At 40.0% G+C, this 17,048-nt stretch overlaps 1 protein-coding gene across 3 annotated transcripts in view; it reads right to left on the bottom strand.

The window, feature by feature from the left end:
* LRP6 (LDL receptor related protein 6) overlaps positions 1-17,048 on the bottom strand; it is a 124,003-nt gene that overhangs the window by 50,504 nt on the left and 56,451 nt on the right. For 2 of the 3 annotated variants that reach the window (XM_065632091.1, XM_065632107.1), the window contains 3 exons: positions 9,974-10,170; positions 9,103-9,234; positions 187-583 (listed from right to left, as the gene is read on the bottom strand). In XM_065632091.1, the coding sequence (XP_065488163.1) occupies positions 187-583; positions 9,103-9,234; positions 9,974-10,170 (726 nt within the window). The remainder of the gene's footprint in view (positions 1-186; positions 584-9,102; positions 9,235-9,973; positions 10,171-17,048) is intronic. The other variant, XM_065632099.1, reaches the window with a different exon arrangement.

Below are 17,048 nucleotides of genomic sequence, written 5' to 3'. Positions count from 1 at the left end.
AAGATGACCAGCCAGTAAGTCAAACGGAAGCAGTAGTCCCTGTGCCTCAGAGCCTTAACTTTCAATGAATCCCAGTATTCTCATTTTGAAGACTCAGAAGTTTATCATTGCATGTGCATACAGGAAGACAGAGGTATCATCTTTACAAGAATAATATTTTAAAAACGCTCATGAACAGCTGCTCACCCAACCATGGGATCCAGCACAATAGCTCTGGGTTCTTCCAGGTCTTCTGATATCAAGATTTTTCTCATGGTCCCATTAAGCCTTGTAACTTCAATGCGGTCTGTACCAGTGTCAGTCCAATACAGATTTCGGGCAACCCAGTCCACAGCAATGCCATCGGGATGTGCGATCTGTGCTGTGACAACAAACTGACTACCTGACCCATCGATGAACGAGCGGCGGATTGCCCTAACTTCGTCATCGGTCCAATAGATGTATCCTTCCAGAGGATCAAAGTCAATGGCAATGGCATGACGGATGTCCTCCAGTGGCAAAACGATGTCTGTAAAATCTGGGGTGTCTAAGGAAATTCGCCTCAAATCTGTCCGGCGGGCTAGAAGCAGCAGTTCAGTAGCACCTACAAGAACAAGGCAAAAACACAACCATCTTACAAACACTGTACAGTAAGCTTGTAAATAGTGAATCTGATTCTGCACCATTTGGTACAAGCTCATCTAGCTACCTTGATTTCACAAGACCTAACCAAACTGATGGTCACCAGCACAGAGGTCCGCTCAAAGACTTCAAATGTGAGGTTATTCTTCTGCAGAACAAGTCAGATGTGTTAAGACAATTCAGTGGTCATTTCCTTGTCCACAATGTATTATGTTGGACATGTTTTCTACCCGTATAATTCCCTCCAAAGATACCAAAATAGACACAATAGTGACTACGCTGCTCTTTTATTCAAATCAACAGATGGCCTGCAGTCTCAGATGAAAAATTAATTATATAAATAATTTACTGACTGTTCGCTGTTGTTGGTATAGGGGACAACCACAACAAACAACCTGCATGTTTCAACAACACCCTCAGAAGGGGAAAAAAATGCAACAAAGAATGCCACAAGTAAAACTCCTTTGAGAAACTCCTATCAGAGGAATCAGATTTGAGAACGGACAACTGTCCAGTGACCACGCGAACCAGGACGGCTGTCAGCTTCTCCTATACTTGTTGAGAGCAAGCTTATTGAATACATGAAGATAAATAACACTGTGCCTTATAAAGTCATTTTGAGCTGAAGTGTACAAAAGCCTCGCTGGCTTTTAGGTCAAAAGTCAGAATCACAATAAATAACTAAGATCAGCTTGCACTCCAGAAGATTTTTTCACATATGGCAACACAAGCTGTTTAATGGTACACGTGCTGGGCATCTGATCAATGACAGATGTACTTATCGTCTATTCTAATTCGTTCTCATTTCATTTTCTCTTCTATGTCACTGGATTTCAGTGTGATGAAGGATATACAACCACCACACCCCATTCCAATTAAATTAGCTTATCGGTTTGGCGTCTCAGGGAGATAAGAGTAGCTCAGGCCTCAGGGAAGCCTGAGCTAAGGTGAAAAATGTGCACATCCCGAATGGAGGGAAAGTGTGTCGCAACGGCTCTCCTCAAGCAGTGAGGGGAGAGGGTTTGGCAGGGACTGATGTGGGCATGAGGACGGAAGAGTCGGGGAGAAGGGTGGGGAAAAGTTAGGAAAATAAATGCACCAAGACTGCAGTGAAAAGGAGCCATCGCCAAGCCACATTCTGCCCATGTCTTGATCTTGATCTTACAGAGGTATTAAGTAAGGGCTAGAAGACTAAAAGAGCAACAAATAAAGCAAGTATTCCGTCTGATGCCAAATTCAAATTCCTTTTTAAAAAAGTCAGTAATTGTTTTTGGTGCTAGATGAAACCTCACTGCATTCCAAACTTTGGAGAGATGCCAAAGCAGTCATTGCTTCATTTACAGCAAGTTTAACACATTAAAAACATCTAAGACACTTTCACAGTGCTGCAAGAAGCAGCATCATTCAACAACCGATGTTGAAAATATTATTACAAGTGTTCCTGATTGGTAGTCTGGAACAGATCAAGATCAGTTTTGGGATCCTCTGTCCTAAAACACCTTGTGTTCAGAAACACATGTATACACTACTCAATTGTTCTTCTAGTGAATAACTCTTATGCATTAATTAATATCAGGAAGAAGGAACCTGTAATTACATGTCTATGCACCCTTCAAAATAATGTAAAGCATGTGACATAGTAAATGGAAAACAGGCATGTAAGATTTTTCATAATTACAGAAGCAACTAATCTTGTCACAGTGGTTTATATGTACATCTGTATTTGTTGCTACTAAATATATCAAACAATTCAGCATCAAGATCCAAGCATTCAGCTCCATTATGGTCATATTAAGTATTAATACATAACTAACCCCAAGTATTTAGGTTCAAGTAAGAAAGAAATCTCTAGTACTTTTTCTTCCCAACTTCATGGTCATTTATGGAACCTAACTTTTAAACAAAACTATTAAAATCATACTAAAAAAACTCAATAACACCTTTTTTCATTATCTAGTAAAATCAAGGTTGAGCAAATGCACTAACCTTGGATTTCCAAACAGTTAGAAAGCTATATATAGTCTACCATGTACAGAAAATGTGTAAGGCATATTTTAAAAATAATTTGAGTGCTCTAACTGAAGTCGACAGTCATTTTGAAGAACCTATGCCAGGTCCTCTGAAAGACTCAATTGAGTACAACCATGCCTTAAAATCGAACAACTGACCTTCCAATTCTTCTCAAAGAGTACTGGTTTCAACAGCTTCAGTATCCTGCCTTCAGGTTGCAACACTGTTGCTACTCAAATAACCCACTGAGTCTAAGCTTTAATTCAGCAGGGGGATCCCTGAGCTAAGAATTTCATGGTCCTTGCAATCTGGGGATTTGGCTAACATTCCAGCCCCCACCAGAACCCCACTCCCGACCACTCCAATCAAGCAATAAAAAGTTTAAAGCTTACTTTAGAGCTATTATCCACCCATTTACAAACCTCAGCTGCTTAGATCACTAACTATCCTGCTCGGGAAAGAAAAAAAAACAAAAAACAAACAAAAAAACCCAAACCAAACTGAAGAGCAGAGAAGCATCTCACCTCAAGACAGGTTGAGAGAAACATCACTCAGAATGCATTTAGGCTTGTCCTGACAATAGCAAAAATAGCAAATGCAAGAGCTGGGCACATTCATCGACTGATCTCATTACCACCTCGATAGCAGCCAAGGAAAAAACGGCAGTCTCAAAACTAAAACAAACAATTTGCACTTGCGGCAAACACCAGCTGTACAAAGTTTACTTGGCTATGTACTGATTACCACTCAGCCAGAAGACTGCTCAAGGTTCTCAGGTTACTGGGACACAACAGAATTAATCCATTTTGTTCACTTCTATTCCAAAGACCAGTACTGATGCAATAGCTGAAATGTGACAGCAGGATCTCCAGACTCCTTCACTCTGCTTCTCCAAGAGAAACCCTGCCTCTAATGATGAGCATGATGGAGAACATCATGTGTATGGAATCATATTTTTAAAAAAATAATAATGAAAAGGCAGGAAAAGACAATGCAGGTTGCAGGCCAGTATAACTTTTTTTTTTTCCCTTTTCAATTTATCAGCACTTACTGGGAGACTGGAATGAGCCACGAACATATAAAACACCTCAAACAACAACTGCCTCAAATGCTTCCAAAAGTTGCCTGGAGGCTGCAACCAGGTCTCAGACATTCCCCCACACATGTGGACCTGCTCCAGTTTATCCTCCAGACACCTGAGGCTGCGCATACGAGGATGAGGTGGCCCAGACCAACACTTGGGGGACTTGGAGCAGAGTTTACTGCCCACGCTGCTCTTCTCTCTCTAACTACTGGCGGTCTCTACTGCACCCAACACAAGCACGCCTGCAGACACAAGGGCATCTGGAATACAGTGCTGGGTTTGAGGGCACAGACCACCAAGTATGCTGGGGTGTCTGCTCACAGCCTTCAAACCACCACGTGCAGAGTTCCCATGCTAACACTTGCAGGCAGAGTATGTATATCGCTGTCCCACATTTAAAGTCAGGTCCTTCTGCTTACCCCCCTTGCTGATCTCCCACACAATCCTAACCTACCTTAGTAACCCACAACTTTTTTTTTTTTAAACTGTCCCAAACTATTCAAATTGAGTACCAAGTTCAAGACTCTTTTTAGCAGTGCCTCAAGTCATGGCGTATTGAGGATAGTTAGCAATTTTTCTAAAATCAAGTCCCTTACTTAAGATGTTTGATACGGACATAAAAGTGTTACTCCAGACTCTTACTTTTGAGAGCTTTAGCCTACTTTTATTAAGCACTTTGAAAGCTGGGATTACAAGCTCATGGATGGTGCATTACATTAGTCCTGGAACTAATACTTCCTTCAAAAAGTCACTTAAAAATCAAAATAATTTAAATCTATGTGCTAGCTGAAGTTAAGGGAAGGAGGAGAAAAAGAGAAACAGAGCAAGAATGCAGATACATGCAATGGCAAAGCTTTAAGTCCAATGTCTAATGTCCTGCGAACCTTTACAATTAATTACATCTTCTCAATGATTACAAGACTCAGTGATTTGTAAATTACTGAACTAAATACCATGAATGGTTGCTGAGGCTGGTACAGCTACCCAGACACGTGCTCAGGAATTCATACATAAGAAGTGCTAGACCTAGGACATATATAATGCACTCTCTGTATCTGAGAAATCAAGATTATTAATGCATCCTCAAGAGAATTACCACACATTTGACTATTCTTTCCTAAATGTCTTTCCCTGGATGTAAATTTGCTATTGTCAGAGAGCCCCTGATACTACAATACAAACAAGATTTTTTCATCTAAACAAGTTCAACCTTAAAACTACAAAGGCAAAAAGACCTGTATATGAAAGTAATAATATATTATTTCTTTCCTTTAAAAGAAAGGAATTAGGGTGTCATATTAATCTGTGCAGTCAAATTAGGATTTTGGCTATTCCCGACAAAGGAAATTTCCCACTGGGCAGCCCTAAATCGCAAAAGGAAGCGCAAATTTCTGATTACTGCCTCCAGACCTGCAAAGGGAAAAGGATGTTGAGCATTCATGGGCAAAATACTCTTTTCCTGAAAGAGAACAGAATGGCCAAAGCAAGGCTGAAATGGAAGTCTGAGGAAACTCACTTCTCCTTGCTCAGCTGAAGTCACCACTGGTTTTCTCAGTACAAAGCACACACCTGTATTTGGTTGTAGCAAATGCAGGAAATAAGGAAAATTTGCTACAGGCAAATGCAGAAGCTGAGCACATGGACCGAGAGATCTTCAACTACTAATAAGAATGTAACTCAAATGACAAATTTGTAAGACAAACCTAAATTTTCTTATATAAACAGCTATCAAACAGGTCATTTAAACATAGTGCTGCCAAAATCGAACACCAGTGCCTATAATACTGAAAAAGATAAATCCCAGTATGTCCTGCAGAAGAGGACAATGAATTACCAAGAATGTGATGACAGTGGGTAAAAGCTCCCTGGCAGAAGTGCCTGGGTGCTCAGACAGGACTCTTCACTTTGGACGTTACTGACGAACAGCTGGCCATGAAAACTGCTTATTCTGCCTCTTTTCTTTGAGGGTCAGGGACTTACAAACTTTCACCTAGACAATAGGGGAGCTAAGAGCTTGCTACAAGCCACTTCTCAGTTCAGTAACTCTCTTATTTTGTAAGTGGAATAGCAAGTAAGACATGAACAAACAGACAGTATCATCAGTTACTAGAAAAACAGCTAATTTTATTCCAAATTATCACACTTTTCCTGAGACGCTATGGAGAAGTGTTTCTAAAAGGGAGTGGGGGGTGTATCATATTCACAGCTCTCACAAGAAATTGTAAAAGTCCTCTAAGGTGCGTTTAAAAAAAAACCTACAAAAAGCGGAGAAACTAACACTGGGAGAAAGGGGAGTGAGGAAAAGATTTCCTATAAACCAAGATTATTCAAAAATGGTAGGTTGCCATGGAAACTGCTCAGGGAGGGTCAGCCAGCCTCACCTTTGGCTGCAAGGATCATCTGTCAATGCCAAAGCACTGCAAACAGCACAAACACACAGTCAAAATTCAACCGTCAAAATCTTTCCAGTCTAGGACAGCGCTCTCATCAGCACAGCATGAAATGAAGTTCTCTCCTCAATGAGGCTCCTTTCAGAATGAAACAATTCGCTTTAGGAACCAGTCTGGTTTTAGTCTACTGCTAAGAGACAAAACAGTCTCAAAGAGGAGAAACTCTTAGCCTCATTTTTCACCTTTCTTCACTTGTAAGTCATTCCCCCTCCTTCCTTTCCCAAAAGTCATTCTAATTGCAAAGAGAGATTTAATCACTTGGTGTTTTGGTATGTTGCAGCATAATAGATATATACTGAAATGATCCAAGGTAAAAACGTTCAGTTCTCAGGGTTCAGCTCTAGTTTCAGAGCAGATACAGTAAACAGGCAAGTACAAAGGGAAAAAAACAACCCAAGAAACCTCAACCAATCCCCTCAACCCCACACAACTGAAAAATAGGAAATAAATTCACTCGCCCAGGGTCACTGAGCAGCCCAAGAAAGGACATAAACACACAAACATACACATTTACATCTCAAAATCTGGTCTGTGGTTAGTCTGGCTCTGTGTGACTGCCATGCTATCACTCCCTTCCCCAAATCAATAACTGCAGCCTTCGCAGCTACAAGGAGAAATGCTGGTGAATCTCTGCCTTGAAGAGCTCTGGAAAGTCATAGATCGCTCACAAAAGCCATAAGCCTACCACCTGCACCTCTCCTCCATGAGAGCTGTGAAACCTCAGTCAAAAATATTTCATTATTTCAGGGTAAGCTCAGCTCTAAATGCTGAACCTGAAGCTTCCTCACACTCTTCTCAGAAGTTAGCTCTGCACAGAAGCATCAAAGTGAAACCAATGCATCCGATGCATAGTTTGAGCAGGTTGTTTCACTTGGGTTATGTGCTAACTCATTTCTAAGTCCAAGAAGCAGTGGTATGCAACATTCACTGAGCTAAATAAACACAATTTTCTCTTCTCTCTCACCCCCCACTGTTTCTTCTTGAAAAGGGAGGAGCAGAGTGTTTTGGAATATGCAAAATAAATGTTCTTGTATGAAATTTTTCACATACAGATGAACAACATGCTTAACATGTAAACTGCTTAACAGAATTTCTGTTAAAATGTAAGCAATGTTTTGTGAAAACATATACTTTATGCCTGACTGGAAACATACAATTTGGGTTCTCATGTATTCAAGGAGTTGGAGAAAAGAGCAACAGCTATAAATTCTGTGACATAAGGAATGGCTGAAAAAGTGAACTGATGATTTTGAGTATTTCTACATGAGAAGTTAAAGTCCATTCAATAATGTTTTGTTGGTGGTTTGGGGCTATTTTTTTTGAGGGGGAGGGTTTTAGTTGTTCTTTTTATTATTTTTTTTAATACCATTCCTCTACTTGCCTTTGGTAATTTACTTTAACACACGAGAAAGGTGCCGTTCAGCACTTGTGTAGTACGTTGCCTCCATGAGGACGTGGGGCTGAACTTGAGCAGGGAAGTGGGCGCTTCTGTGATACAACGACCTGTTCCTTGGAACATAGCACATGGGGAGGAAAAAGATACAGCCCCTCTTGCCTGAAGTCCTTGGCCCTTTACCTATCAGGAGTAACTCAAAGGGATGCAATTTCTCTCTCTTGATATCTCCAGGGCTTGCTCCAACTGTTGTCCCTAGTACTTCAGCCTCTGCTGCCTTACCTTTCTACCTCTGCTTGGCAAGTGACTAAACCTTTACCACTCCCTGTCCCCCACATGGACTTTTTGTACAGCTCTGCTTTTGGAAAAATGCCCGTATTGGGTAACAACTGCTTTAGCTGTCTGCTACCACAAAAGAGTTTCTGCGTCTATCAAGTATTTTTAAAAAGGCATGTGATTCTGTGTTGCATTCTGACTAAATATGACCAACCCGGAGCAGTGTTATTAAAGCTTGTTCCTTGTACTGGCAGAAATGGAAGAAAAACACCCTGTGCCTGTATTGGTAAGTTCTTACAAACAATCCTGCAAGGCTAATTTGGGAGCTGCTTTTGAGTTTTTCACATAAAAGCAGTGATTTATTTTAACAAGGTTCACATAGACACGAACAGCCACACAAAAATAATCAGCAGAGCACACGAAATAGCATGAAATTAAACACTTAACAGTAGCTGACAAGCCTAGAATAATTTTTAAAATATAAAATGGCAATTTAAAAAAAAGATTTCTGCATACATTTTATTTAGCCTATTTACAGTAAATTCTGCTTCTTCCTCCGTTTACCTTTGTCATAGAGAGATGATCTGCGTAATAATGGTTATTTGTAAGTGAGCTAATTATATCCTAGTGTTTATTTTAATCGTGTTAATGTACTACTGCAACCACAGCACATCACAAGACCTATACTTACAAAATATAACAACTTAAAATCATATATATTAGCCTACAATGAGACACTAAAAGCAGTTTGGAGTGAGCAATAGCAGCCCTAAGCCTCAATCACATCTTGGGTTTTACGGCTGAAACACTTTCAACACCTCTAAACCCCACATCATTCTTTTCAGTTCCTATATACAGACGTAGGTGCCTAACCTTATAGATGTGAACTGAAAGAGATTCCAGCTAAATCCTAATTCATGAAAAATAATGCTAGAAACATTTTAGAGCCAACAGAAGATGCAGGTATCATTTCCTCTAAGAAAAGAGAACAACAGAGCTCTCCCAAAACTTCCAGGGAATTAGTGACAGAGAGAGAACTGCAACCTAAATCTTGTAATTGGAGGTCACCTGCTCTTCAGCCATAAGCCTCTTTCTTTTTTGAAAGTAGATGGCATTTTCTAATCACTTTTATCTGTACTGCAAAAGCATGCATGATTTCACAATTTGACATCCTTAATATGTGTTATATAGTGAAGCTGGAAGAACCCTTTTCCCTTCAAAAAATATTTTGTGCTTAGTCTAAAAGGATTTTTAAAAACAAAGCCTACCATCTTTGCAGGTCTTTCCATTCTCAAGAAGTTTCACACCAGTGGGACATGCACACTGATAAGAGGGCTTGGTAGGAGACATCAAACACAAGTGGGAGCAGCCACCATTATTAATTCCACATGGGTTTGTAGCTGTTAAACATAAATCACACAGATTAATGCTTCTGATAACGAATGACCTCATCTCATGTGTTAAGACACATACGGCGTTTGAGTGGTAGAATCGGTGGCAGCAACACAGATTAAAGAAGGAAATTATAAACACAGAACAAGAAAAAATTAATTCCAAGTGTTGAGTAGTGGGGTATTTATGGTACCAAGATGCATGGATGTTGAATGCTTCCTTCTTGGGGAAGTAGCACTTAGCTCTAAACAAGAGCCTTGTTTCAGCTCTGCCCTTCTCATTTTCACAAACAATTCAGCATATTGGTGCTGAACACATAGTAGGTTGTATATATAAAACCAAAATGCAAACACAGTAAATTAACACGATGGTTAAGACAGTGGTTATTACACGGAGCTAGTCTTGCTTAATATCATCTGCCAAATTAATGCTACTTTCCATTCAGGAACTACTGCTTGGAAAAATAAAAATACCATGTTGCCTAAAGTTATGGCACATGAAACAGAAAAAGGAATACAACAACAGGATAAATGTGGCAGGCTGAAAAAAAGCAAGAGTTTTTTTTGCACTTAAAAAAACCAACGTAGAGAATATTTGGTTTCTCTTTGGGTCTTTTCCCAATCTCTGCATTGGAAAAACTGCATCACGACGCAAGTGAAGCCACCCACTGCCATACAGAAAGATTAATTAAGATTTTTGCAAATCAGTTCCAACTTGCAGTTAAAAAAAGAAAGCAAGACAGCTTACCATTTGGCTGCCTCTTTTGGCTGAAGGCATGGATATCCATGGGAGAGAAGATGTTGGAATGTACTTCACGCAGGTCCTCCCCGGAGTACTTGCTGCAGGCCAAGATCGAATGCGTGTTCCAGTCAGTCCAGTACAACGTGTCCCCAAATAGTGTCAAAGCAAAAGGATGTGGAAGGGAGCCTTTAACCACTGCTTGCCTAACAGAGTACAGGGAAGAAAACGAATGCTCAAACACAATTCATGCTACGGTTTTGCTTTAACATAGCTATTCTGAAAAGAAGCTTTACAGTGCAAGTGCAGTTGATCAAAACTTTCTGTTTATTTATAGGGAACAAATATAGTGCACCCGGTTTGGAAAATGATGAGGGGGAACAACACAAGAGTCCTATTTCCAGGCTGCATATTGATGCTGAGATGGCCGAGAGATGCCAACTGAAATCCTTACTTACGTCTGTGGCTATTTCTTAGCAGCCTTTTAACACACAACACCTGCGGGGCTCTGTGCACCACACACAAGTGGGGAGAACACCAGCTGATCTCATGCTGACTGCTACCTGCCAGTTTATGATCTCCATCATTTTCAGCCTCAGCAGATGTCAAACTCCGACAGCGTTTGGTCAATTAGCAGTCCATCAATCTCCTCCCGTTTTGCTCTTTTGAACCATTAGAAAAATACTCTAATAGCAAATAGTTTCACTATAAAGAAATCCTAAAGTTACTTTTCATGATTCACTGTTATAATTATTAAGCTATTGTTTTTACTATAAGCAGTACCATTAAACAGAGTTCTGCTGATCTTCTGCCACGGTAATGGTATCATTTCTCAGCAAACTGGGTCACCGCCTGTCTCCAGGTTCATAAACAAAATTAAAGAGTACCCATATATTTTATGTATATATACAAACACATGCTCATTAGCCATCACAAAAATGCAGCACAAACATTACTGAAGACAGTTTTTCCAGGTTCTTGTGATGTAGAAACTAATTATCTGAACCCAGGTTCCTCAGAAGTGGAATTAAGTAGCTCAATTCTTACAGATATTTTATTCAGAATCATAGAAAAGCTTAGGATAGAGAGGACCCTGGAGGTCATCTGGACCAACACCCTGCTCAAAGTGGGGCCACACAAGTACCCTTTAGACAAGAACTTCTTCCCACCTCCTTTCTTCTTCTGTGTGGGTGCACGTGTTCCCATGTACACAAGCTCCCACTGAACAGCGGGGATCACTAACCCTCTCCCAGACTGAAAGTGCAAGGGGCTGACACAGCTCTCATACTCCTTCAGGTACAGGGCATGCTACGAGCACCAATCGCCCAATTTTCTTCTTGCAGGGAGGAGAGTCATTATCTGTATATTTACTGAGAAAACATCCCCACACCACATGCATTAGTTTTGCAAAGAAGTCAGTAACTGAAGTGGTTTAGTAGAGGAAAAAAATACTCTTATTTTCCAAATATTTTCTGTTAAAATGTAACAGAAGAGTGTATTAAAGCAAGAAACTTGAAGGTGTCTTCTGCCAATGATTTTGAGTACAAAGAGATTACAGTCATTACCGCTCTTTCACCTTAGCTTCTGGAAAAAGATGCATTATCTTTAAAGCTTCTATTTTCTTCTGCTCTCAAGAAAAACAGATACATTCCCTTACTTGTCACTCCAGTATTCCAATTCTACAATAAACAAAATTTTCTATTTCTTGATATTTTGCACTCAAAAGTAGGACACACTATCTTTTCTTTCTTATCTTTGTCTGGAGTCAGGTATATATTTGCTTCTAATTAAATGCACCAACTAAGCATCTTACAAAAGACTATTGTAATATAATTTACAGCTGAAACCTACCAGCCAAACAGTGATGCCAAAATGAGACAACACGCTCCTGTACCAAGAATAAAGGCATTTTAATTCTGTAAACATTTTTACCAGCTCCACCCCCAAACCCTAAATGCCTTCAGACTTGAAGAACTATTTCATAGCAGGCTTGGAGACTAAGTCTTTATCACAAATTTATGACATTTGTCATATGGGACAGAGCAATAAAATTCCAAAGCTCTCACTACAACCCGACCTGCACCAAAGACAGCATTGCCATGCACAAGGGAAGCCACATTTTTCTGAAGTAATCCGACTGCCTTGCAATTCGCTTGAAGACCAAAACATATAAACAAACAAACAACCAAAACAAAACAACCCCCCTCCAAAAAAAAAAAAAAAAAAAAAAAAAATCAGGATTTTAAAGTACCACTAGTACCCACAGTTCCTGGTGGGAATAAATCTCTGAGTACAAAAGACACTGTTAGATGTGCCCAACTTTCAGACAACCATCTATTCAGATGACAATGCATAAGGTGAACTGTGACCCTTATTTAAACCAGCCCTCATCTGGAGAGATTCAGGAGCACTTCATTTGACTGCACCGTCAGTCACAGCCTTGAAGCAGCTATTCTTAAACTTGTATAATTTTTCTCAGCAGATGTAAGGTACCTTCACATGAAAATGGCTTTGGACCCAAATATAAGAGCACATATTTCTTGCATCTCACTAAGATGAGTACTACCAGTGACATGTACTCTATATCCCTTGTTTCCAGCAAGCCATTACAAGGTGATAGCTCACTTCCAACCAGCAAAACCAGCAGGGCTTTTTTTCCCCCTACTAACATACTCCCCAGGCCGCACTGTCAGCCGTGCTGAACGGCAGCAACACGACATGTGTCAGCACAGAAGCAGTGGCTGAGCTGTGCTGAACGAGCCTCCGCAGCCTAATGAGCAGCTGGGGGGAAGGGCTGGAGAGCCAAGGTGCTAAAAAACAGGAAAATGAAGGGGAGAAGGAGCAAGAAATATCCTTCTCACGGCTGCCACGAAGCAGCGATGCTTTAGCGTGACCTGCTTTAGAACCTCAGAGCTCTGGTTTCGGTAGGTGAGACGAGGGGTCCCAACTCCAGCCTTGATCAATTATTTATTAAATACACACGAGTGAATGAAGGGGATCAGAACGTCACCTAGAGTACCCAAGTGCTGCGCATAGCTGACAGGAGCAGGTGCTTCCCCGCTTCGGGGTGTTTCCCAAGCCAGCCCACCATGTTTCTGGCCCCGCTAATAAAGCCACCGACCCAGGTACCAGGTACAGCGCTGCAGGTGTCATCGACTGACACGACCTGACAGCTCCTCACTGTCAACTATCTTCAGCCTCCACGTTATCAGCCCAGGCTTGATTGGAACCAGCGACACAACAGCAAAAAGCACTGTATCTTGTTATCCTTCGCCAAGCTCTTCAGTTCCTTCAAACTGCTGCACGCGTATTATTAGTCTCGTTAAAAAGAGACACCAGAGATGATGAGAAAGTGAGAGATGAGGATAAGGAGGAATGTTATTCGTTCAGGAGACATCTCTAGGGCTTCAGCAACATGCAAATTGGCTAAATATTAGACGGCACTAAGCACACACTAACTTTAATAATCTTCCCTACGCCAGGCATATAATCACACAAATTTGCTTTAAAAATCTTGATGGTGATTGACACTGAAAACAGCACCATCTCTACTCTGTTTTTAGTTGGCTGGTAAGGAAATGCAGAAGAGGACAGCAGAGAATGTGGTAAGAGAAAAAGGGAGAAACAAGCATTTTCTACAGAAATTAAATTCCATCTGCTGTGTGTTGCAGTTTCCTAAATACAACTATTTATAGTATCATCATCGTAATCAGATATGCAATTATAACAAAAGCTTATTATATAATAGTAAAGGGTTTTCCACTGCCTGAAGAAAACACAGATTCAGTTTAAATACATTCACCCTTTGTTCTAGTCTTAGTCTCTGTTAAAGAGGACTGTGAAACACTGAAGATTGAGAAAAAGGAAACAAATAATAAACAAGTTAAAGTAGGCATTACAAAAGGGGCTACGGAACTCTGAAATTGAATATATACATGAAAATTCAGACGATCTATCTAGTTTTATACTAACGATGACAAAAAAAGCTTCTGCTTCAGGATAATATGCATTTCAGACAAAGACGAAACTCACTTGAAATAAAAATTAACAGTAAAATGACCAAAAAAGATCAACTTTAAAGTAATATCCTTTATCACGACCAGGATTTCCTCAGCCTGCCTTTATTTCTTTTTCAAACAATACAAGCATTCAAACCCAAAGCTAGATTACAGCTATGAAATTTAAGAATTTGTCACATCCAAAGCCACCAAAAATCAATATAATATAAATTTAATAGATCATCAGAATTATGATTTTGTTTCCTAGAATTTTTACAGATATTTTATATCCAAGCTTAATAGCATTTCTCCATAAAAATAAACAAGTAAATACTATCCATTAACCATAACCCTTCTGTTCTGGCTGCATTACAGTTCTCTAATTTCAAAACTTGATCAGAGCACTCGCGGAAAACCTGCAGTACTTTGGTCATCCTGGCCTGTATGTCTTTAAGGCATTAACATTCCAGCTTCACAGTAGCAAAACTCCTTTGAGGTGACTTCTGAGACTGCTTGCGCTCAATCTCCAGGGCAGGGTGCAAGAATTTTCGCATTTATGTTTCAGACCATTTCTCCAGTGTCCCTCTGGAGGATCCCATACCTAATACCATCTCCTATGCAATCAGACAGTGAAAAAAAATAATCTACTGTTGTATCAGCCTTTGCATTCCCATTTCAAATACAACTGTGAAGACTGGGAAGAAATTATGGTAATTTGTTTTAATATCATATTCTCAATGCTAAAGAGTGAATATAAAAGATAAAACTGTATTAAAGCTCTCTCTTATGCTTCCAAACTCCACTCACCCAAAATAAGGTCAAGTAAAGACATATGATAAGAATGAAGGATTAAATCAACCAGCCAGTGAGACACTGTCCACATGGGTAATTCAGGTATCCAGCCCGAGGATACAGCAGGGCCTGGACGAGACCGCGCTGAGCACCTGAGGGCAGGTTCACGGCAGCAACCTCTTCCACCAGTGGGACAAGTTCTGCAGTGGGCTGTACATCCTCAGCCTGAGCCAGGGAGGATTGACCACTGTCCCAAACGGGTTCTTCAGAAAGCACAGAAATGCCTGATGTTTGCTTGATGATTTCCACTGATGTGAGATGCCTTAATTTCACAGAGCTAATCCAATTCTCCAGCAGTAAGGTATAGTGACACAAGTACACGGAAAATGTAAATGAACTTACAGAAGTATACATACATACATACAACTGCATTTATTACCAAGGGTCTCTGTTTCCATAACCTGAAGAATAAACATGAGTACCTGCTTTTTAGGATATGACAGATCATTGATCTGGGGAAATAAAGACGGATCAAGTATTTTTAGCATAGGTATACTTTCATCTTGATTGATAAATAATTTGGAACAGACTGATTCTACCTGCAAAATGAAGAAATTCATTAATGAGATCCACTATGCAATCCCTATAATTAGTGGCCAAGAAAATTCGTTTTAAGCAGCAAAAAACTGGGACAGAAGCATAAAATGGAGTGGACATTTAAGTCTTCATTTGAAGCCCATACTGAGTATAATACTAAAATGAACAGGTGTACTGTTTGTTCTGAAAAAGTGTACAACGCTACCCTTTTCTGCTGCATTTTCTTATACCAACTTCATTCAGGAGGGATGCACATCCTTGCCAGCATCTGGATATGTGCTGGACATTGAATTTCTAATAAGGAAAAATTACACTTAACAGTGCTTTCCCAGGGAATACTTCCATGTGACCAGACTTGCACCTTTCTTTGGATTTCTCTTTGATCTTTTTATTCCTACCATGAGAAAAACACTATTCTGATGTGACCCAAGCAATACTGACATTATAGTTATCAACAAACATAAGAATCAGGAACTTATTCGTTGTTTTTATACTCCTGAATTCTAGCTATTACAAGCACGGCAAGGCACTATAGTGACACATTAATATTATGCCTTAGTATGTAACTTCATACATACTGCCAAAATTTCCCATGTTGGCATCCAATGACAATACAATATTAAGAGCTGGAAATGCATACCATCTAGAAGTAAAGCTTTCTGATTAGTCTACACAGTGTTGAAAAAGTCTTTACAGGATGTTCATATCTGCATTTACTGAATTTTCAGTTATTTTCCTTCTTATGCTATACCAGATCCATTTTCAGTTAAAAGTACCTGGGGGCTATACTCTTATCAAGCTTTCTTTTTTTAACCCTTGTATAAGAAAAACAAAACAAAGTTGTTATGCTGCAGTTACCTTTGCTGCAATCTTCCTTTGTGAAGGACAAAAAAATATAAAGACTTGTCTTCTGAACCTTGCTTTTAGTGCTCATCATGTTAAAGAAAGCATATAACAGACATGTATGAAGCAAATTATAATCTTTGACACAAAGTGTTTCTCTCCATCTACAGATTACTTAATGCCTGAGCATTCAGGAAATCGCAAGAATTACACAGCTTCAACTTGTGACAATTATAAATATTAGTAAGTGGTCAAAGCATGCACAGCACGCATCCCGCACACCATCAGATGAAGCAGGATGAAAGACCAACGGACAACTGTGTAACACTACACCGAGGATGCCGCAGGGAAGGCAGGTAGCTCCAGGTCCCCTCAGAAGCTTACAAGGTTCCTTCTCCTGCCAACCCAACAGAAACACATGCAAAGCAAACCTGCAAACCTACACTGATTTTTACCATGAATGCTTGTTCAAATACTCCTATCAAAATACAAGTGTGGTTCTAATTACCTGAGAAAATAAACAGGAAACATGACTTGTGGGATATAATACCAACTTTTAAAACCAAAATATATTCTCTTTCGCCACTGCTTTAAGACTTCATGGCCACATGTTTCCAGAAAGTATGTGTAACAAATAACAGGTCTAGCAATGAATTTTCAAATCCCATCTTCAATGAAGGTCCAAAAAAGTCAGTCAGCAGTAAAACCGTGGCTGAGAAATGAAGTCATTCTGTGTGTCACTTTCAGGCAAACACCTTCATGACAGGCAGTGCAGAGGAAAGGCCTCTAGCAAGAGGGGAGGAGGCTGTGAAGGCAGCAGGAGATGAGGAGGTTCAGAAGGAAGGTGCATCAGT

This window comes from Caloenas nicobarica, chromosome 1, assembly GCF_036013445.1.
Source record: "Caloenas nicobarica isolate bCalNic1 chromosome 1, bCalNic1.hap1, whole genome shotgun sequence".
Taxonomy (NCBI): Eukaryota; Metazoa; Chordata; class Aves; order Columbiformes; family Columbidae; genus Caloenas; species Caloenas nicobarica.
This window is presented reverse-complemented; position numbering and strand designations above follow the sequence as displayed.